The 23,364-nt window shown below is 37.2% G+C and overlaps 1 protein-coding gene across 1 annotated transcript in view; it reads left to right on the top strand.

Moving 5' to 3' along the window:
- The window catches only part of LOC120860867 (IQ domain-containing protein H-like), a 225,239-nt gene extending 213,385 nt beyond the window's left edge, over positions 1-11,854 (top strand). The window contains exons 18-20 of the mRNA XM_040236570.1: positions 1,233-1,294; positions 6,348-6,456; positions 11,626-11,854. Coding sequence (XP_040092504.1) covers positions 1,233-1,294; positions 6,348-6,456; positions 11,626-11,712 — 258 coding nt within the window. The 3' untranslated portion in view covers positions 11,713-11,854. The remainder of the gene's footprint in view (positions 1-1,232; positions 1,295-6,347; positions 6,457-11,625) is intronic.
- The last annotated feature ends 11,510 nt before the right edge of the window (positions 11,855-23,364 follow it).

Here is a 23,364-nt window from a genome sequence, read left to right as displayed (position 1 = left end):
CTATTTACAATTGCCACGACATGGAAGCAACCTAAGTATTCACCAACAGGTAAGTGAATAAAGAAGATGTGGTATATATGTACAATGGAATATTACTCAGCCATAAAAAGGAATGAAAATTTGCCATTTACAACAACGTGGAGGGACTTAGAGGTATTATGCTTAGTGAAATAAATCAGAGAGAAAGAGAAATACTGTTTGTTATAAATTACATGTGGAGTCTAAAAAATACAACAAGCTAGTGAATATAACCAAAAAGAAACAGACTTACAGATACAGAGAACAAACTAGTGGTTATCAGCGGGAAGAGGGAAGGTGGGAGGGATAAAACAGGGATAGATGAAGAAGTACAAACTACTATGTATAGAATAAATAAGCTACAACACAAGGAATATAGCCAGTATGTTAAAAAAAAAAAACTATAAATGTGGTATAACCTTTAAAAAGTGTCAATCATTATGTTGTACACCTGATACTTATATAATATTGTATATCAACTATATATCAATTTTGAAAAGGTGCAGTATATATAGAATGGAATATTACTCAACCATGAGAAAGAAGGAAATCCTGTTATGTGTGAGAACACAGATGAAACTTGACTGCATTATGCTAAGTGATAAAAGCCAGACAAAGATTATACGATATCACTTACATGTAGAACCAAAAAAAAAAAAACGTCAAACTCAATGAAACAGAGTAGAGTGGCGGTTACCCGGGCCTGGGGGGGCCCCGCCGCCGGATTGGGAGGATATTAGTCAAAGGGACAAATTTGCAGTTTGAAAATTAGAATAGGTTCTGGGGAAATCTAACAAAGAGCATAGTGATTATAGTCAACAATATTATATTATATACTTCAAAACTGCCATGAGACTAGATCTTTAAAATTCTCACCACAAAAATGAAATCATAATTATTTGATGAGATAGAGGTCTTAGCTAAAGCTATTGTGATAATCAAATTACAATAAATAAATATATCAAATCAACATGTTGTATACTTTAAACTTATACAATGTTTGATGTAAATTATAATCTCAGTTGAAAGACAACACCAACCAGGAATATATCTATTCCATGTTCTAGAGACAGCCTTTCCAAACGTGCTTCTCACAATATTTGCAATTAGGTCTAGACTTCAATTCAAATCTGCCTTAGTGGTCTTAGTGTAGCATGTTTTCTTTGTTTCCAACATAATATGCTATTTCTCTTCTTCCCATTCAAATTTTATAGGACAGACAAGGAACTATCTTTATATTATTTGAAAACTTGAAGAGAGACAGGTTGGGAATGTTGTAAGTATGAAGTATGTCTAAGAGATGTAATAAGCTAAGAAAATAGACTATAACAACCAACAAGAATGATGCTGCTTTTGCATTTTAATCAGTATGCTGATTTATTGAAAGTCTATCTTGTTTTATTTAGATCTTTAAGTATTTCATAAGCTGACTTGAGTTGTGTCAGTGGGAGTTCATTATTATAACTGATTAATTATCCAGAATCAATGGGTAAGAGTCTAGTTTTAACAACATATTATATTCAAACACATATACCTACAAGCCACAGCAAATCTGACTAATGAGGAACCAGCTCAGATGTCCTGATTGCAGAAAGGCAGTTATCATTCTGACATGCTTAGAAAAATGCTCTGATGACTTGGCAAGATGCTCCCTAAAAGGCAGGGTCTGTAGCCTCTCCTCAGATCTAGTTCCAGCTCTGATGCAGTCTCCTTGAGATACATTTTATGCTAAGAGTCCTTTGCACCATTCAGGGGGTTTCTCTGTGTTTTCCTGTTTCCTGCAAATTTCTCTCCAGGTTATTCTGGAGAGCTTAGTAAAAGTTGTTACCTCATCTAGGACTCAGAGCTTTTGAGTCATAGCCTTGAACTGTATCTTATTCATATCTTGAAATATGGTTATTTGGTAACTTTAAGTCATTCTGATTTGTTGGGAAACTTTCTATCCTATATTTTTCTTCCTTTTAATATTTAAAGCACATTGAAAAAGATAAGATGAACAAATATAAACTTTTCTTAGTGTTGCTTGATTTTCTCTGGAGGATTGAGAGGCTTTTTCATGAGTTGGCTGGGTTTTGTTTAGGTTTATGACAATCAGACCATATCAGGTGAGAGCTCTAAGAGGGAACCTTACACATCAGAATTGTGTGGCTTGGCTTCACTGGGATAACTTCATCTGATTTCACTTATACTAGGATATTTCTGGAAATAGTGGAATTTAAGTAGAAAGTTCAAGGAAGGGAAAAATGAAGGAAGTTCTAGAGGTGAATTATTAATAGGAAAGGGGACATACAGTCAATCTAGTTTCTTGGATCCCAAGCTGGGAACCGTGGACCTGAGGAGGCTGAGGGGGTGGCTAGAGGAGCTTGAATCCATGTGTGGACTCAGCATCACACACACACACACACAATCTTTTTTAAGTATGAGTCTCAATCTTCAGGATATGTAAGAATCACCTTGAGGGACTTTGTGAAACTACACAATCAGAGATTCTGATTTTGTCGATCTGGATGGGACCCAGGAATCTGGAGAAGCACCTGGGGTCCAATACATACTGACCTTGTGGCAATAAAATACAAATCACTGTTAAAAAATTAATTACTCTCAAAATCTCTCTTGGTAATTGTCACATTACACTTGAAAATATGTGGACTATTTTCAAATATCCTTTGATAATGGTTTCTAACATAATTCCACAATGATAGTAGAACAGACTCTGTACCATTTCAATACCTTTAGACTATGAAATTTTTTGCACCTTTTTTAATGTCCCTGGATATGTTCCACTGTCTCCTGGTTTGTAGTCTATGGGAACTTGAATAGAATTTGTATCATGCTATCGTATGAAAGTTGTATATATCTTAATTATGTTGAATTGGTTCATAGTGCTATTCAGGTCTACTATATCCTTCTACTTTTCTGTCTGTTCATTCTATTAATTTTTGAGAGTTTGATATTGAAACTCATACTAAAAATATTAATTTATCTACTTAAAAAATTGTAAAATATAGTAGAACTATATGTAACTTTGTTCTGTGTTTTCCAAGTCTACTGTAAATGTGTTATCATACTTTCATAATTTTAAAAAGAAAAAAATGAAAAAAAAATTAGTGACTCTAAAGTTGTCTTTCCCCTTCATGGATCACAGCTTTGTCGTGGTGAAGGGCCATCCAGGATGGACAGGTCATAGTGAAGAGTTCTGACAAAACATGATCCACTGGAGGAGGAAATGGCAACCCACTCCAGTATTCTTGCCTGGAAAACACATAAACAGTATGAAAAGGCAAAAAGATTTGACACCTGAAGATGAGCCCCCAGGTCGGAAAGTGTTCAATATACTACTGGGAAAGAGCAGAGAGCAATTACTAATAGCTCCAGAAAGAATGAAGCAATGGGGCGAAACCAGAAACGACACTCAGCTGTGGATGTGTCTAGTGGTGAAAGTAAAGTCGATGCTGTTAAAGAACAACACTGCATAGGAACCTGGAATGTTAGGTCCATGAATCAAGGTAAATTGGACGTGGTCAAGCAGGAGATGGCAAGATTGAACACCAACATCTCAGGAATCAGTGAATTAAAATGGATGGGATAGACAGATGAATGGCTAAGGAAGTTGTGGTACATATACACAGTGGAATATTACTCAGCCATAAAAAGGAATGCATTTGAGTCTGTTCTAATGAGGGGGATGAACCTAGAACCTATTATACAGAGCGAAGTAAGTCAGAAAGAGAAAGACAAATATTGTATATTAATGCATATATATGGAATCTAGAAAGATAGTACTGACGATCCTATGTGCTGGGCAGCAAGGGAGACACAGACATAAAGAACAGACTTTTGGACACAGTGGGGGAAGGAGAGGTGGGACGATTTGTGAGAATAGCATGGAAACATGCTGCTGCTGCTGCTGCTAAGTCGCTTCAGTCGTGTCCGACTCTGTGCAACCCCATATATGGAAGCCCACCAGGCTCCCCGTCCCCGGGATTCTCCAGGCAAGAACACTGGAGTGGGTTGCCATTTCTTTCTCCAAAGCATGAAAGTGAAAAGGGAAAAAAAAAAAAAAAAATGAAAGTGAAAAGGGAAAGGGAAGTCGCTTAATCGTGTCCGACTCTTAGTGACCCCATGGACTGCAGCCTACCAGGCTTCTCCATCCATGGGATTTTCCAGGCAAGAGTACTGGAGTAGGGTGCCATTGCCTTCTCCGGCATGGAAACATACACTTTACCATATGTAAAATAGGTAGCCAGTGGGAGTTTGATGTATGATGCAGGGAGCCCAAAGCCAGTGCTATGTGACAACCTAAAAGCTGGGATGGGGAGAGAGGCAGGAGATGGGTATAAGAGGGAGGGGACATATGTATACCTATGGCCAATTCATGTTGATGTATGGCAAAAATCATCACAATTTTGTTAAGTAATTATCCTACAATTAAAAATTTTTAAAAATTAGTTCTAAAAAAATGGAAAATAAATGAAAATGAACAAGAATGGATGAATTTCATTCAGACGACCATTATATCTACTACTGTGGGTGAGGCAGATTTTACTTTCTTGGGCTCCAAAATCACTGTGGACAGTGACTGAAGCCATGAAATTAAAAGATACATAAACCATCTCCTTGCTCCTTGGAAGGAATGTTATGACAAAACTAGACAGCATATTAAAAAGCAGAGACATTGCTTTGCCGACAAAGGTCATATAATCAAAGCTATGGTTTTCCCAGTACTCAAGTATGGATGTGAGAGTTAGACCATTAAGAACACTGAGCACAGAAGAATTGATGCTTTCAAACTGTGGTCTGGAGAAGACTCTTGAGAGTCCCTTGGACAGCAAGGAGATCAAACCAGTCAATCATAAAGGAAATCAACTCTGAATATTCATTGGAAGGACTGAAGCTGAAGCTGAAGCTGAAGCTCCAATACTTTGGCCACCTAATGCGAAGAGCCAACTCATTGAAAAAGATCTGACTCATTGGAAAGACCCTGATGCTGGGAAAGACTGAAGGCAAAAGGAGAAGGTGGCAGCAGAGGATGAGATGGTTAGATGGCATCACCAACTCTATAGACATGAATTTGAGCAAACTCTGGGATATAGTGGAGGACAGAAAAGCCTGGCATGCTGCAGGGGTAGCAAAGAATCCAACACAACTTAGTAACTGAACAACAACAACAAAAATTTGCCTTTGGCTATTGTTTTTTCTATTAAAAGAAAAGATACCAATGTTCAGTAGCTATAAGGGGTAGGAGTAGGTGGTCCTTGGATTTAAGGAATGTAACTCAAGAAGTTTGGAAGTATTTGGCTAGTCCACCTCCTTCATTTCAAAGAAAAGAAATGAAGGCCCAGAGAGCTCAAGTAACTTCCTCAAAGTCACAAAGTCAGTAGCAGGGCATAGAGCTCTGGTCTCCTGTCTTGGAACTGGGAAGATTTCTACTCCCGCAACCTGATCCAAGGAAAGCCCTATCAGGCTGTAAGGAAGCCATTCCAAAAGCGTCTAAGCCTGACTCTAAGGTGACTTATTTTATAGATAACAAGTGGCAAAGAAGTAATCCCAAAGTTATTTGCAGCTGCCTTAAGAGGCATTAGCTCTTTAGGTTCACCCCCTCAAGACAGAACAATTTTTAAAAATTAATCCATTCCTTTAATCTATTTTTTCCTTTGATTAAAAAAAAGTTTGAATAATTGCTAGAAAAATACCCTGGAGTTTTGTTTCCAGGTTAAAATTTACAATGATCTAGTGGTTTGGGAATGTTCACTGCCCATAATTTAGTTCTGCAAGATGGTTTTCAAGTTCTCTGAAATCTTCCTTAAATGTGTGTTCAGCTTTATACAGACAGCTCTTCATGAATGGGGCACATTCTCCTCTGCACATAGATGGGATGCATTCATAAGTGGCAGGAATCACTTGTATACATGAAACAGAAAATAAATCCTAGATGAAAGTCTCCAAAATACTGAGGTGCCAGTGTCTCTGTAGGCAAGTAAATTGTTAAGCATGAATTACACTCAGAAACAATTCTCTTAAACTAACAATTTTTAAAATGAGCTAATACTAGTGTCCTAGCTCAGTGGTAGCCTTTTGCTAGGAATGACTGAACCTATTCCTACATTCTGCTATGTTGATTAATAAAAAAATATTTATTACACAAATCCTTTTTGTTGACAAGTTAAAATGGAGCCTCATCTTTCATATCTCCCTGAAGATTGCCACCTTGTGAGATTGAAAATACTCATTAAATTCCATCACCAGACAGGCACAAATGAGAGGGTGATTGTTTTTAAGCATGTGAGGGGAATCGTTGGTAAACTCATTTGTTTGGATATCATTAACAGAACAATCGGTGAGGATCTCCAGGGGGTCCTCATGACCTTTGCTCGCAATCTCTTCATCATCCATCAAGAAATATCAGCACCTAATATGCAAAGCGAGACCAATTTTAAGGTGAGGTGTTAATTAACTAACGATCCTGGTTAATTTCTATACAAGGGCTGAAAATACCTCATGCTGTATTGTAAACAAGTGCTAAACCATTTTTTTTTTCATTGTAAGCGGTACATATTTTACAGCATGTGGGGTCAATATTGTAAGGTTCCCACTGAACCTGTTAGTTAAATTTAATAGTTTGAAACTTTTTCTTTAAATATAGTAGACTTGTTTTAACTTGCTGCCGTTTCCAAATCTAAGCTTACAAGACAACAGGGCTTTCTGATGTTGAAGGTGACATTGAAGTACCACAGTGGAGCCAAAACAGAGACTGTCACAACCAAAAATCCTGACTATAATCTACCTATATTTCAGATAATATGATATCTGGCTAAGGATTCCTGGGGAGTCTAAGTTTCTAGAGCCAGAAAAGTTCTGCAATCCCAGGAAGGACAACGTGTATAGGGAGAAACAGAAGAAAACCTCAGTATATTTGTAAGCCATCTGCCCCTCCCCCCATTTTGCTGAAGTGGGACATCATAACATTTTGAAGCTTCCAAACATCACCTAAGGATGTTGCTTCAGGAAATCCAGTCATGTATAATTGACTAGAAGTCTCTAATCTCTAGAAAATGAGAGCAAGATATACCAAAATTCTTTAAATATCAGCTAAACAGAGACGAACACTTGATATTGCTCACTGGAGTGTGCATCTGGTTCGCAATCAGCCTTCATCTTGTTTGAATGGGTCAAGTAACTCAAGGGATTCAATCAGAAACCACATGTGATTTTTCTCTTAAATGGAAAGCCCAACAAAAGCTTGATAAAAATAAAAATTTTGAATATTTTTTTTCCTTGAGCTAGGGCCCAGTCCCACTCAGCCAGTTGAGTCACTCAGTCATTTCTGACTCTGCGACCCTATGAACTGCAGCACGCCAGGCTTCTCTGTCCTTCACCAACTCCTGGAGCTTGCTCAAACTCACGTCTATCAAGTCAGTGATGCCATCCAACCAGCTGATCCTCTGTCATCCCCTTCTCCTCCTGCCTTCAGTCTTTCCCATCATCAGGTCTTTTCTATGGAGTCAGTTCTTCACATCAGGTGGCCAAAGTATTGGAGCTTCAGTTTCAGCATCAGTCCTTCCAATGACTGTTCAGGACTGATTTCCTTTAGGATTGACTGGTTTGATCTCTTTGCAGTCCAAGGGACTCTCAAGAGTCCCTCTGCAACAGTAATAATGATAGTAATGCTTTGCTCTTCAGAGTGATTTTATGTGTTGCATCAACTTTCACTGGTCTTTCTAAAGGATCTGTACTCATCATTTATAGTCTAAGTTCCTGCCAGCTAGCATCATTTCATCTGTTACCATGATGTGGAAAATTCTGAGCCTATATGCACATGATTAGTTTAGTCTGTCCAAATACCGCTAATAGTCAGGATCAGATGGTGCTGTGGACTGAACTATGTTCTCCCAAAGTTCACGTGTTGAACTCTTCATCCCCAGTATGATCATATATGAAGAAGGTGACCTTGGGAAGTAAGTATGTTTAAATGAAGTCATAATGGTGGGTTCCTCATGATGGGATTAGTGCCCTTATAAGAGACTAGAGACCTTGCACTCTTTCTTTCTCTCTGTCTTTCTCTGCCTCTGTCTCCCCACTAAATGGGAACACAGCAAAAAGATGGCTGTCTGCAAACCAGAAAGAAAGCTCTCACCAGGAACAGAAAGAGCCAGCACCTTGCCCTCAAACTTCCCAGCCTCCAGAAATGTGAGAAATAAATTTTTGTTGTTTAAGCCACCCCATCTACAGTGTTTTGTTAGAGCAGCCTGGGCAGACTAAGGCACATGGTTTATCCCCCAAACCATGCAGACTTAGTAGACTCCAACCTTGGACTGGAGGTTGGCAGAGCCAACAGCTATTGACAAAATAAGGCCTTTTCTCTCTGCCCTTTGTCTGACTTTAAAAATCATCAAAAGTCAGATATTCTTAAGTAGCTTTTAAACATCTCATGGTTTCTGCATCTCATGTGAATTATTGTTATCTTGACTTTTTTTTTAACCCTTGCTAGAAGGTCCAAAGGTAAAAATTTTAAATCTCAATAAAATAGGAATAACTTAAAAACTTTAAAAATCTAATAGATTCATTTTTGGTAATATTTTTGTCTACTATCCTAATGACAGCCTGATAAGTACTTTCAGTTTGTAAACAAGGATTTACCAGCAAAGTAAAGGCCAAATAAAAATGAAAGATGATGCAGAAAAAGCATTTAACAAAATTTAACACCCTTTCTTGATTAAAGAAAACACTCAAACTAGGACTAAAAAGTAACTTCTTCAACCCGATAAGGGCATCTGGGAAAAACCCACAGCTAGCATCATAGTTAATGGTGCAAGACTGAAAGCTTTCCCCCCAAGATCAGGAACAAGACAAGGATGTCTGCTCCCATCACTTCTATTCATCATTATAGGAGGTTCTAGCCTGGACAGTTAGGCAAGAAAAAGAAATAAAAGGCACCAAGTTTGGAAAGAAATGAACTATTTTTATTCACAGATGACATGATCTTGTATATAGAAATCCTAAAGAAGTCAGAAACAATCTGTTGGAACTAATAAACAAATTCAAGCAAGTTTGTAAGACCCAATAGCTACATATCAATATAAATATCAGTTGTATCTCCATACATCAGTAATGAACAATCTAAAACTAATTTTTAAATAAAAAAGAATAAAATATTTACAAATAAGTTTAGCAGAATGAGGTCAAGACCTATCTGCTGAAAACTACAAAACAGCATAAAAGAAAGGAGACCTAAATAAGTGGTAAGACATTCTATGTTTATGGAACAGAACATTGCTAAAATGGCAGTACCCTCCAAATTGATTCACATATTCATTGCAGTTCCTATCAAAATCCTAGCTGGCTTTATTGCAGAAATTGACAAGATAATCCTAAAATTCATTTGGAAATTTGAGAGATCCAAAATAGTCAAAATAATCTTGGGAAAAAAAGAACAAAGTTACAGGGCCTCTCAATTTTAAAAACTTACTACAAAGCTACAGTAATCAAGAATATGTGGTACTGTCATAAGAATAGATGTATAGATGAATGGAATAGAATTGAGAGTCCAAAAACAAACCTTCACTTTTACAGTCAATTGACTTTCAACAAGCGCCAAGCCCATTCAATGAAAAAAGAATAGTCTTTTTGATAAATAGTGCTGGGACAAATGGATATCCACATGCAAATGAATGAAGTTGTACCTCTCAACTCCATAGCAAATACAAAAGTTAAGTAAAATTGGATTAAAGACATACATGTAAGAGTTAAAAGTGTTAAATTCTTAGAAGAAAACAGGTATAAATCTTCAAGACCTTGTGGTTAGCAATGGCTTCTTAGATATGATACGTTAAGTGCAATCAAGCAACATAAAAATACTAAGTTGGATTCCATCAACATTGACAACTTCTGTGTACACCAAAGGATACTTACAAAAGTGAAAAGACAACTTACAGAATTGGTGAAATTATTTCCAAATCATATATATGATGTCTCTAGTGTCCACAGTATATAAAGCACTCTTACAGTTCAACAACAGGAAAACAAATAATCGAATTAGAAAGTGAGCAAAGGACTTGAATAGATTGTTGTCAAAGAAGATATACAAATACACAGTAAAAACATGAAGCAACACTCAACATTATTAGTTATGAGGGAAATGCAAATCAAAACCATAAGATTTCATTACACACTTAAGATGATTACAATCAAAAAGGATAATAACAAACATTGACAAGGATACAGAGAAACTGGAGCCCTCATATATTGCTGATAGGGATATAAAATGGTGTCACTGCCATGTAGAGCTTCATATTTCCTCAAAATGGTAAACAAAATTACCATACGATTCAGCAATTCCACGCCTAGTTTTATACCCAAGAGTACTGAAAATATATGCTCATATGAAAACATATATTAGTATTTATAGAAACATTATTCATAAGAGCCAAAAGGTAGAAACAACCCAAATACCCATCAACAGATAAATGGGTGAATTCCATTATATCACTTTAAATGAATAATATTTCATACGTTGGAATACTAAGTATAAATCTTCATGATCTGTGGTTAGCAATGGTTTCTTAGGTATAAAACCTAAAGTGCAAACAACCAAAGTAAAAATAGATAACAGATACAATGAAATATTATTCAGCCATAAAAAAGAAATTAAGTTCTGATCCATGCTACAAAATGGATGAACCTTGAAAACATTATGCTAAGACACAAAGGGCACATATTATATGATTCATTTACATGAAATGTCCAGAGTAGGCAATTCTACAGAGATAGAAAATAGATTAGAGGTTACCAGGAGGTAGGAGAGGTAGAAAATGAGGAATGGCAGATAATGGGTATAGAATTTCTACTCAGGTGATGAAAGTGTTCTGGAATAACACAGAGTAATGGTTTCTTATGAATATACTAAAACCCACTGAATTATACACTTTAAAAGGGTGGATTTTATGATATGTGAATTTTACCTCAAAAAAAAAAACTTAATAAAATGCATGGAAATGTGTCACTTTTCCTCCCCCAAGCCAATGGAAATAAATGCTCCCATCAGCCGACTAGTCCTCATTTTAGGGTGACTAGACCACAGCATCCCACTCCAGTGGGAATCCCAGGGATGGCGGAGCCTGGTGGGCTGCCATCTGTGGGGTCTCACAGAGTCAGACACGGCTGAAGCGACTTAGCAGCAGCAGCAGCAGCAGCAGCAGCAGCAGACCAGGGCATCTCAAATTAACTGCAATGAAGGACCTGTTTGTTGTATTTTTTCTGATCTATTATCCATCAATACATATGTGAAATACAACAAAAATGAATTACTAGAAAAATAAAATGAAAAAAATCAAAGTCATATTAAACAGAAGCCCATTTTTTCATTATATTTAATAGACACAAAAATCTCTAAAAAGGTTTCCCAAGTTCTTCCTCTCAGGTTTTAACCCATCTCGTTAAAGACTGAAAACCAACAATTAATAGATGGCTGCTTGTTAGTGGAACACATTTTGAGCCGAACTGATCTAAACCGTACTTAACTTTTAAAAGGAGCATGTGCTTGAGGGACTGGATGGAAGACTTGTAAGAGGTCTGTAAGTAACAAATACTATTTTCGCTGCTCATTTACAGACTGCCATTGATGACCTGGAGGCCATTCTAGGAGTGACAGAGGAAAACAAGCTGAGATTCGAAGAAAACCTACAGTCCAAGCATTGAAACACCCCGCTCTAACCTGATAAGTGAATGATCCTGGAACACTTTACTGATTTTGGACTCCAATCTGAAGCCAAAATATGGGCAACATTCATTTTTCTGTTAGGAATAAAAGGAAAGGAAATTTAGTTTGCTTTGTTTGCTAGGAAGGGTAACAGAATAGATTATAATGTAATGCTTTCTTTAAAAATTGTTCATTAAGTAATCTTATTAACAAGTTGAGATTTGAAGAAAACCTACAGTCCAAATATTAAAACCCCACTCTAAACCTGATAAGTGAATGATCCTGGAACACTTTACTGATTTTGGATTCCAATCTGAAGCCAAAAAAACGGGCAACATTCATTTTTCTGTTAGGAATAACAGGAAGGGAAATTTAGTTTGCTTTGTTTGCTAGGAAGGGTAACAGAATAGATTATAATGTAATGCTTTCTTTAAAAATCGTTTATTAAGTAATCTTATTTTACTTATTAAACCGAAACCTATTTGTGTTATCATTTCAATCAATCTCTTCCTTTTCCCAAACACAGGAAGAAATAAGCTATCAAGAAAGTTACAAGTCTTACTAATATCACTTCTGCGTCTATCTCTTTATAAACTTCAGGATTATGAAGCTTTAAAAAAAAAAACAAATTCTGTAGTTTTCTCTTCCTATTCCTAATAATAATTTGTCTTCTGCATGTAAATATTGAATAAAGGCTTAATCCTCGCTATTTGGCAAAATGGAAATGTCTCTTTTTCCCCAAGAAAATTACTTTTCTATGGATTTGTAAAGTGATCTTTCGTCACTCATTGTCTTTTTATTGTGCCAAGCCACTATTGTCTGTTGTTGCCTTTTTTCAAAAAGTAAAATAAGCCAACATCTAGTTAAATAATCAGAATGTATCTAGGTGGCAGTATCTGCTCTTAGTTTAACAGTGTAACTCAGCCCTCTGTCTTGAATAAACATTTGTATTCTCTAGATCTCCATTAATACAGCAGTAGGATTTTTACAAGCTTAATTCAACAGTACCTTTTAAGGGGCAAAGTGTTAAAATTATGCAGTGTTGACGCTCTTGGTGTTTGCTTTGTAACTGTTGAAAGTATTTCTACATCATCCAGCTTAACTGAAGGGTGAAATATGCAAGTCACAAAATCACAAGAGTTGTTTTAAAGAATGACCTTTGTATCTTTAAAACTATTTGAGTGTGTTGAGGAAAAGAGGGGTATTTATTACCTATGGAATTTCAATAATGTGCTAACTCTGCCTCAGTTATAGGCTGAATTTCTGCAAAACAATTAACATTTGTGTGTGTGTGTGTCAGCTTTTGTTTTGCTATAGTTGGAAGTAGACTAATTAGCCAGGTTTCCTGCTCGTCCTAGGTACAACGATGACCTCTTTTTCTTGCCAGATCACTCAAATCCATATGAGGGGCCCATTGTCCAGACACTTGACGGATAGGAAGTACTACATGCCCATTAGAGCCTCGCCTCGATTGAAGCCAGAGCAACATAAGGTCCAAGAGACTCATTAGTTCACTGGCACAGTCGTGTCCTGAGAGTAAATGAAACCCTCTGTCTCCTTATGGCTCTCATCTGCTCTGGACTTTAAAAGAAAACTGTCTCTGTTTTGTTCAGCACAGCAGTGGATCTTTCACATAGTGAGATCCCCTTCTTAATAGTACAAAACTGTTAAAATCTATCAGGGAAGTTTTTATATGTGAATTTTGATTAGCACTCTTGAGCCTCAAGCTGCTGGCAAGAGTAAAATGAGTTCACTCTCCCGTACCTTTTTTTTTTTTTAACCCACATAATCAGTTTCTCAAACAATGCACTTTCCTTCTTGCCTCTATCATTAACAGACACCACAGAATGCCTGTTTCCAAATTCAGGCCTTATATTCAGATTAAGGTCTCACTGGAAAGTGACTGAGAGTCAGGTTCTCTACCTAAAAAGCTACGGCTTCAAAATCAAAGGAGAAAAATTGGTATAGTAAAACAATCACTTCAAGTAATTACCTGAAAGAAGCCAGAGGACCAGATTAAATTAGTGAAATGTTTTAATTACAGAACATTTGAAAAGAAGCATAGTCCATTATCTTTTAGCATATACGAATAGCAAAGATACTGTGCTACTGGTAAACTAAGTTTGAAAAAATATCATGTATATGTGTACAATGTGTCCTAAACATAAATTAATCAGTATAACTTACTGAGTTTTTACTATTCTAAATGGGAAACTGAAATCTTTGTCAATAAGAGGATTTTTTGAAAATGATTGCCATTTTCAGGAAGTTTTGGGGAAAAGCATACATTTAACCATAGAGCTATCTTTGTGAGAGAAATGACCCATTCTTTAATACTGAATGTTTGTGATGGTTTGAGAAGCAAACTCAACTAAACATTTAGGAGCACATTACTGGTTGATGATAATTATCTCCTTTTATATTTTACCTATTTTATACTGGTTTTAAAGAAACTAAATAAATGATGTTCAGTGGCAAATTGTGCTTTCTGCTTAACTACTTTTCACTATCTACTTACATTTACCTTCTATTGAACACATTGTTGGCTAGATATGTACTGTATTAGAAGCTTCATATAAATTTTTTAATTATATCTTTCAGAAATACTACTACTGTCCTCATTTTACATATGAGAAAACAGAGATTTATTGAAGGTATCTCACCCCGTGTCTCAGGCTGAATGCAATTTGAGATTTAAACTCATTTACACAAATTCTGGGCTTTCCATTTGGAGCTAGTGGTAAAGAACTGTCTGCCAATGCAGGAGACACAAGAGACGCCAGTTGGGAAGATACCCTAGAGAAGAGCATGGCAATCCACTCCAGTATTCTTGCCTGGAGAATCCCATGGACAGATGAGCCTGGAGGGTTACAGTTCATAGGGTCACAAAAAGTCAGACAAGACGGAAGAGACTTAGCACAGATACAACACAAATTCTATTAATAGCATGTTTTATAAGGTAGAAATCAGTCCTGAATATTCACTGGAAGGACTGATGCTGAAGCTTCAATACTTTGGTCACCTGATGTAAAGAACTGACTCATTGGAAAAGACCCTGATGGTTGGAAAGATTGAAGGAGAAGATTGGAGAAGGGGATGACAGAGGATGAGATGGTTGGATGGTATCACCGACTCGATGGACATGAGTTTGAGCAAGCTCTGGGGGTCGGTGAAGGACAGGGAAGCCTGGTGTGCTGCAGTCCATGAGGTTGCATAAAGTCGGACACAACTGAGCAACTGAACTGAATTGAAATAAAGTTCAGTTCAGTTTCACTTGTCCCAGATTGTGTAAGGGACTTACTCTTTTATAACAAATTCTAATGTGCTGGTTAAAGCATATAAAGGTAGTTTAACTTACACGTGTTTCTTGCTCATAACATAAACTTGGGCAACTGACAGCATTGTGAAGCATCATAACTACATGATCAAATAAATCAGAAGAGAAAGTAGCATCAGTAGAATTCTATGGGGATGTATCTGTAAGGTGGAAGACTGATGATAGGTATGTGTGGGAGAATCTGGAATATGGGAAATCATGCCCCATAGTTTCATTGGAAAGATGGGTGTTAAGAAATGGGAAAAGATTTCCAAGAGGATGTAGAGTAACCTGGGAGGAGTTTGGGAAGCGTTACTTCAGCTGTATCATTCCAAGAATTGCAAACATCCTATTTTTCAAGTATAAAAAGATGTATTTTATCCTAAGTAATATGTTAGTTATCATCTTCTAGCTTTTAACAATTAATAATCATTTTTATGCCACCTTTCTTCTAAAGAGCTCAAAGCACTTTGCATTTGTTATCTCATTAATTCCCAAGACTGTCCCTGTGGGGAAGGTAATAAGTATTTTAACATTTAAATGTTTATCTTTAAGAATTTCTCAAGCATACATTAATTATACTTCCAAAAATGTAAATGTTCATTGTTTTGTTTTACTGTTCCTCTGGCTTTAATGTGCATAACACATTTGTTCAACTTTTTAAATGTGTTAATCAAAGTAAATCTTATTTGGAAAACTAGAAATTAAGTTGCCAAAATAATGTGAGGGTAGAGGTTGCAGGGAGAGAGGAAGCATCTGACTTCACCTTTCTCACTGAAAGAAGTTTGGTCCAATCGGTGGTAAATGCAGATGAAATGAATGTGCAGTGACTCTTCTGTATCTTTTCTGTATCCCATTCTTTTCAAAAAGTGTGCCTCACAAGGGTAGGGCTATGTCTAAAAGCCTGAGGCAGACTGAGCTACTATTTCCGTCTTTGTTTTTTGCTAATTCTGTGGAACAGAATACTGATGCATTCTATTAAGAGTTACATCCCAAAGAGTCACAGAATAATAAGAACTAGAAACCTATCTCCCCAGCCCTGCCCTTCTCTGAACTGGCCATACTTTTCTCAACTTTCTAACTAGAAAAATGACCTGCTCCTTAGGGAAGCAGTAGAGATTAATTGACCAAATGTTGGGAAAGTGTTGTAAAGATGAAGCATTCTGCATAAATGTTTAAGTATCATTATTACATTGCAACTTCAAATTGAAGTTCTAACTTTGAAATGTGATTATACACTTCCCAAGAAAGCCCTTTCATAACCACATATATAGGTTTATTTTTCACTCTAACAGCCTAACTCATGGTTATGAAACTTTATTGCACTTGATGGAGGGCCCTTGCATTTATTAGTTTTAAACTGCTGGTTTCTTGGGTATTTATGTAAATGAGGGAAAGATACCAAAACAGTAAATAATAAGCATGTCACTGCTGCTTAAAAATCTGTTGGTAAAAACAAATTTTGATTTGTTACACGAAAACCCTAAAACATAACATGGAAAAATAGAGCTTTGGCATCTATAAGCATGTTTTGGTTTAGAGGTTTCATGATGGTGGTTCCCCTCTAAGCATTCTTTTCCATTCTGTAAATATTTTGTCTCACTTCCACACTTTCCACATTTATCATCATACATATCATATATGTGTGACTGTATACATATATATAGAGAAAAAGAGGTGAGTAAAATGCTACATTTGAAGATTTTTTTTATTTAACAAAATGTTAAAAAGTATACCAGATGGCTAATTATAGCTCCCAGAAACAAAAGGCCACACCTAAGTTTATTGCAGTTGCCTCATAAGGAGTGTTATGATAAAATCATGGTTCCATAAACTTGACAGCAAAACAGCAAAATAAACTTCAAATTTAAATTCAAATTTTGATTCATTTAAAAATTCATGCCACTTTGCTTCCCAGTGTGCCTGTGTGCTAAGTTGCCTCAGTCGTGTCCAATTCTTTGGGACCCTATGGACTCTAGCCCATCAGGCTCCTCTGTCCATGGGATTCTCCAGGCAAGAATACTGGAGTGGGTTGCTATGCCCTCTTGCAGGGGATCTTCCTAACCCAGGGACTGAACCCAAGTATCTTCTGTCTCCTGCACTGGCAGGCAGATTCTTTACCCCTGGTGCCACCTGGGAAGCCCTTACTTCCCAGCAGAGGAGACAAAATACTTCTGCAGTCATTAAAAAACTCAGAATTTTCTAACAACATATTCTTTATCTCCAGGTTTTCTTCACAATGCCTTTCTACTCATTATCTTGGGTGGTTTTTTTTTTCTCAAGTTGAATATGTATATCCATATTCCTAAGTCAAAAAGTTATATATCATTTGCAACAGCAGTGAAAAATCATAAAATTCTAAATGTTCAACAATATTCTTAAAAATTATGGTTAAAGGACCTCTGTTCAGTCATTTAAAAAAAAAATCATGTTCCTACACTTAATGTATGATCCAGCCATTCTACTCCAAGTTATTTACCCAAGAGAAAAGGAAGCATATACACACTTATACATGAATGTTCATAGCAGCTTTATTTGTAATAGCCCCATACATGAATGTTCATAGCAGCTTTATTTGTAATAGCCCCAAACTGGAAACAATCCAAACATCTATCAACAAGTGGATAGACAAACAAATTGTGGGATATCCTACAGTGAAATACTACTTAGCAATGAGAAGGAGTGAACTGTGGAAAAACTTAAAAGACACTGTGGAAAAACTTAAAAGACATGGATGAATCTCAATATAATTTTGCTGAAAGAAAAAATTTAATTTAAAAAGTACATATCCATTTACAAAGTATTCTAGAAAATACAAGCTACAGTGTCAAAAAGCAAATCAATAACAGTGCTCAGGGGTGGTAAGTGGGTAGTAGGGAAAGGGAGGATTACTAAGGGGCAGAAGGAAAATTCTGGGGCTTCACTATATTGATTGCAAAAATGATTTCCTAGGTGTCAAAACTTATCAAGTTGTACTCTTTTAGTACATGCAGTGTTTGAATGTCAGTTATACCTCAGAAAGCTGTTTATAAAAAACCATGTACTAGGAGAATATACATTAGAAGAAAATGAAATATTTATTACAAAGTAAAAATGCATATTTTAAAACAGCCTGAAAACTGACTCCAAATTATGACTTTTAAAAAATGTGTGCCTATATGTATACACACACACACAATACTGTAAGGATAACCCCCCAAATGTTAACAGTGCTTACTTAATGGTGGGGAGTCTTCTTTCTGTATTTTCTGTCTTATAATGAACCTGTTTTTAATTAATGGAAAAAGTGAAACAATCTAATTTGGGGGAGGTTGGGAAAGCAAAATATGAGTTTCTTCACCATAAGTTCTACTATCCAAAGTGATAATGAACTTAGGGACATCGCTTGGGAATACCATAACCAGCTCACAGCTCCAAGTTCACAAAGCTGTCACCAGATAGTAATAGCCTAGCACCATGGTTGGAGAAGGCAATGGCAACCCACTCCAGTACTCTTGCCTGGAAAATCCCATGGGCGGAGGAGCCTAGTAGGCTGTGGTCCATGGGGTCGAGAAGAGTCAGACACGACTGAGCGACTTCACTTTCACTTTTCATTTTCATGCAGTGGAGAAGGAAATGGCAACCCACTCCAGTGTTCTTGCCTGGAGAATCCCAGGGATGGTGGAGCCTGGTGGGCTGCCGTCTATGGGGTCGCACAGAGTTGGACACGAATGAAGCAACTTAGCAGCAGCAGCAGCTAGCACCATGATAGGGTATTCTAAGCTTAATACCCTTAGTCTGAGTATTCAAAAATTCAAACCATGACTTTCCTGTGATACCTACTCATGTAAAAAGAGATGCATAAAAGGACGAATTCTTCTGGCACCTGCACTTGCAAATGTTTGGAGGAACAGACAGTGATTAGGAGGCATCTGTAGTTTCTAAATGGGTATGGAATATATATGGACTTCCCAGGTGATGCCAGTGGTAAAGATCCTGCCTGCCAAAGCAGGAAACATAAGAGACTCTGGTTCGATCCCTGGGTCAGGAAGATCCCCTGGAGGAGGCCACAGCAACCAACTCCAGTATTCTTGCCTAGAGAATCCCATGGATAGAGAAGCCTGAAAGGCATGGTCCATGGGGTCACAAAGAGTCGGACACAATTGAAATGACTTAGCACAGCACAGAACATGGAATATATATATATATAACATCTGCTGTAGATTTAAATGTGTTAATGGATATTAGTTCCAATTCTTTCTTTAATCGACAAGTAATTTCTCCTGTCTAGTTCTTGGTTTCTGGCATGTAAAATAAGAAAGTAGAATTGATATCTAAGCTTCCTCCTAGTTCCAATGTTCTATGATTCTATGCCACTATCGTTAAACTATCAAGAGGACTACATTTTATGTATCACACAAGAAGGTGATTTTTTCTTCCAGTTTTCTCTTCTATCTACTGGAAATAATCCATGAAAAATGTTCTGCAACTTAGTACAGCCTCTTAAGTGCACTCATCAACTATTCTAAAGAGATGTGATTTTATTTTTTTAATTTTTATTTATTTTAGATGGCACTGGGTCTTCCTTACAGTGTTCAGGCTTCTCATTGCACTGCCTTCTCTTGTTGTAGAGCACAAGCTTCAGAGCACAGGCTCAGAAGTAGTGGCATAGCTGCTTAGCTGCTTAGCAGCATGTACAATCTTCCCAGGCCAAGGGTCAGACCTGTGCCTCCCGCATTGGTAGGTGAATTCTTAACCACCACACCACCAGAGAAGTCCAAGTGATATGACATTAAATGATCATAAAATATTTTATAATTTAAAATGGTTCAATGGAATGCTAATGATTTTCTCTTGGAAGGAATTTTTTGACTAAAAATTGTAGCAAGCGAAATATGTGCTTGAGACCGGGATAATGTCTTTCATTTGGGGGGAAAACCATCCCCAAGAAAAAAAATGCAAAAAGGCAAAATGGTTGTGTGAGGAAGCCTTACATTAATTAATAGCTTAGAAAATAAGAGAAGCGAAAGGCAAAGGAAAAAGGGAAAGATAAACCTATCTGAATGCAGAGTTTCAAAGAATAGCAAGGAGATATAAGAAAGCCTTCCTTAGTGATCAATGCAAAGAAATAGAGAAAAACAATAAATGGGAAAGAGATCTCTTCAAGAAAGAGATACCAAGGGAACATTTCATGGAAAGATGAGCATAATAAAGGACAGAAACGGTATGGACCTAATAGAAGCAGAAGATATTAAGAAGAGGTGGCAAGAAAACACAAAAGACCTATAAAAAAAGAGATCTGAATCCAAAAAAACTGTGATTAACTGTCATTAACCCAAATAACTGATGGTGTGATCACTTACCTAGAGCCAGACATCTTGGAGTGTGAAGTTAAGTGGGCCTTAGGAAGCATCACTACAAACAAAACCAGTGGAGGTGATGGGATTCCAGCTGAGCTATTTCAACTCCTAAAAGATGATGCTATTAAAGTGCTGCACTCAATATGCCAGCAAATTTGGAAAACTTAGCAGAAGCTACAGGAATGGAAAAGGTGAGTTTTCATTGCAATCCCAAAGAAGGGCAATGCCAAAGAATGTTCAAACTATGGCACAATTGCACTCTTTTCACACGCTAGCAAAGTAATGCTCAAAATCCTTCAAGCTAGACATCAACAGTACGTGAACCAAGAACTTCTAGATTACAAGCTGGATTTAGAAGAGGCAGAGGAACCAGAGATCAAATTGCCAACATCCACTGGATCATAGAAAAAGCTAGAGAATTCCCGAAAAACATCTGCTTCATTGACCGTACTAAAGCCTTTGACTGTGTGGATCACAACAAACTGGAAAATTCTTCAAGAGATGGAAATACCAGGCCACCTTACCTACCTCCTAGAAATCTGTACTCAGGTCAAAAAGCAACAGTTAGAACAGGACATAGAACAACAGACTGGTTCCAAATTGGGAAAGGAGTACATCAAGGCTGTATATTGTCACCCCGCCTATTACCTTATATGCAGAGTACATCATGCGAAATGCTGGGCTGGATGAAGCTCAGGCTGGAATTGCTGGGAGAAGTATCAATAACCTCAGATATGCAGATGATACTACCCTTACAGCAGAAAGTGAAGAGGAACTAAAGAGCCTCTTGATGAAGGTAAAAGAGGAGAGTGAAAAGCTGGCTTAAAACTCAACATTCAAAAAATGAAGATCATGGAATCCGGTCCTATCACTTCACGGCAAATAGATGGGGAAACAATGGAAACCGTGACAGACTTTATTTTCTTGGGATGTGGATGGTGACTGCAGGCATAAAATTAAAAGATGCCTGCTCCTTGGAAGAAAAGCCATGATGAAGCTAGATAGTGTATTAAGAAGCAGAGACATTACTTTGTCTACAAAGTTAAAGCTATGGTTTTTCCAGTAGTCATGTATGAATGAGAGAGAGATGAGTGACAGTTGGACCATAAAGAAAGGTGAGTGCCGAAGAACCGATGCTTTTCAAACTGTGGTGTTGGAGAAGGATCTTCAGAGTCCCTGGGACTGCAAGGAGATGAAACCAGTCAATCCTAAAGGAAACCAACCCCGAATATTCATTGGAAGGACTGATACTGAAGCTGAAGCTCCAATACTTTGGCCATTTGATGTGAAGAGCCAACTCACTGGAAAAGACCCTGATGCTGGGAAAGACTCGAAGAAAGGAGGAGAAGGGGACAACAGAGGAGAAGAAGGTTGGATGGCATCACTGATTCAATGGACATGAGTTTGAGCAAGCTCTGGGAGCTGGTGAAGGACAGGGAAACCTGGTGTGCTGCAGTCCATAGGGTCTCAAAGAGTTGGACACGACTGATTGACTGAACAACAACAACACTTCTTGCACTAAGCTCTTAGATATTGCAAATTACCTAAATTAATGAAAACATTTTATTCTGAAAACATTTTTATCTAAACTGATGTAATGAGTATCTCCCATAACAGATCTTGGTGCAAATAGGTGGGATAGAAATGTGAATAAAAGCTTTAAATGTCCCTGTATAAACCAGAGCATATCTTCTTTACATATCTACTTTGCATCACTGGTGCTCAGATGGTAAAGAATCTGCCTGCAATGCAGGAGACCTGGGATCAATTCCTGAATCAGGAAGATCCCCTAGAGAAAGGAATGGCAGCCCCCTCCAGTATTCTGGCCTGGGAAATCCTATGAACAGAGGAGCCTAGCATGCTACAGTATACGGAGTTGCAAAGAGTCAGACACGACTGACTAACACTTTCACTTTTGCAACAGCGAGACAAATAACTAGAGTTCTATCTCTGAACTTTTCTTTTAACTTGTATCTTGACTTGAAAAGAGGTGGAAGACGTATTTTGTACCATTTTGCTACAAAACAGATGTCCTCCCTAGGGTTGCATAAATGGGGAGCTTTGATACCATATTTTAAAAGATTTCCTAAAATGCACTGTTTCCTGGGCCACATCCGTAAGCAGGCATTCACTGCCTTTCTCAGAAGTTTTCTGACATCCTGGTAGCAAGGCCTGCATAGGGAGCTGAAAGTGGGATGATTCTATATCCCTCTATAAAGCCCACTCTAATTGTTATGGCTGAAACATTTCCTTAAATTTCATTGCCAGGACGGAAATACATTTGCTTCCTTCATTCTCATTCACTCATTCATTCTACTACCAACTCATAGATTCCTGGCACTAAAACCATGAAAACCAAAACATATAGATGATGTAAGCTTTTAAAACTACCTATGAGCATTTTTCATAAGATTTTTTTGTCTTTCAATATACCTATATTTTAATTTTTCAATTTACCGATGTTTCTAATTACAGAAACATATACTCAGGATACAACAATCAAATAGGATCACATAGCTTCAAAAAACAAGTAAAAAAAAAAAAACCAAACACAGAACACCTTTTTGAAAAACAGAAAAAACAGGGAAGAAATTTAAAAATCAACAATTATTTCACCAACTGGAGATTAGCAGCTGTTAAAGATTTGGTGTGCATGTGCTGTTACTCCTGCCTGGGCTGCTGCTTTTCCCATTTCTTCTGCCTGACACTCTCCCCTCCCAGAGATTTCTGGGGGCTCACTCACTGCATTCAGTCTCTGTTCATCTGTCACTAGAGCAGAGGAGACCTCCCTGACCACTCTTCCTAATTAGCACTCCCTTACTCTCTATCACCTTACTCTCCTTTATTTTTTTTGAAGTACAATATAAGATATTTAATAAAAGATTTGCCTATTTTTAAATTATATACAGCTCAGCTCCTAGAACAGTACCTATCAGTAGAAAGAGTTGCTCAATCTATATATATTGATATATACATGAAAAGTAAAACTGTTAGTC

This window comes from Oryx dammah, unplaced genomic scaffold (assembly GCF_014754425.2).
Source record: "Oryx dammah isolate SB20612 unplaced genomic scaffold, SCBI_Odam_1.1 HiC_scaffold_11209, whole genome shotgun sequence".
NCBI lineage: Eukaryota > Metazoa > Chordata > Mammalia > Artiodactyla > Bovidae > Oryx > Oryx dammah.
Note: the sequence above shows the minus strand (reverse complement) of the source record. Positions and strands in the feature narration are given on the sequence as shown.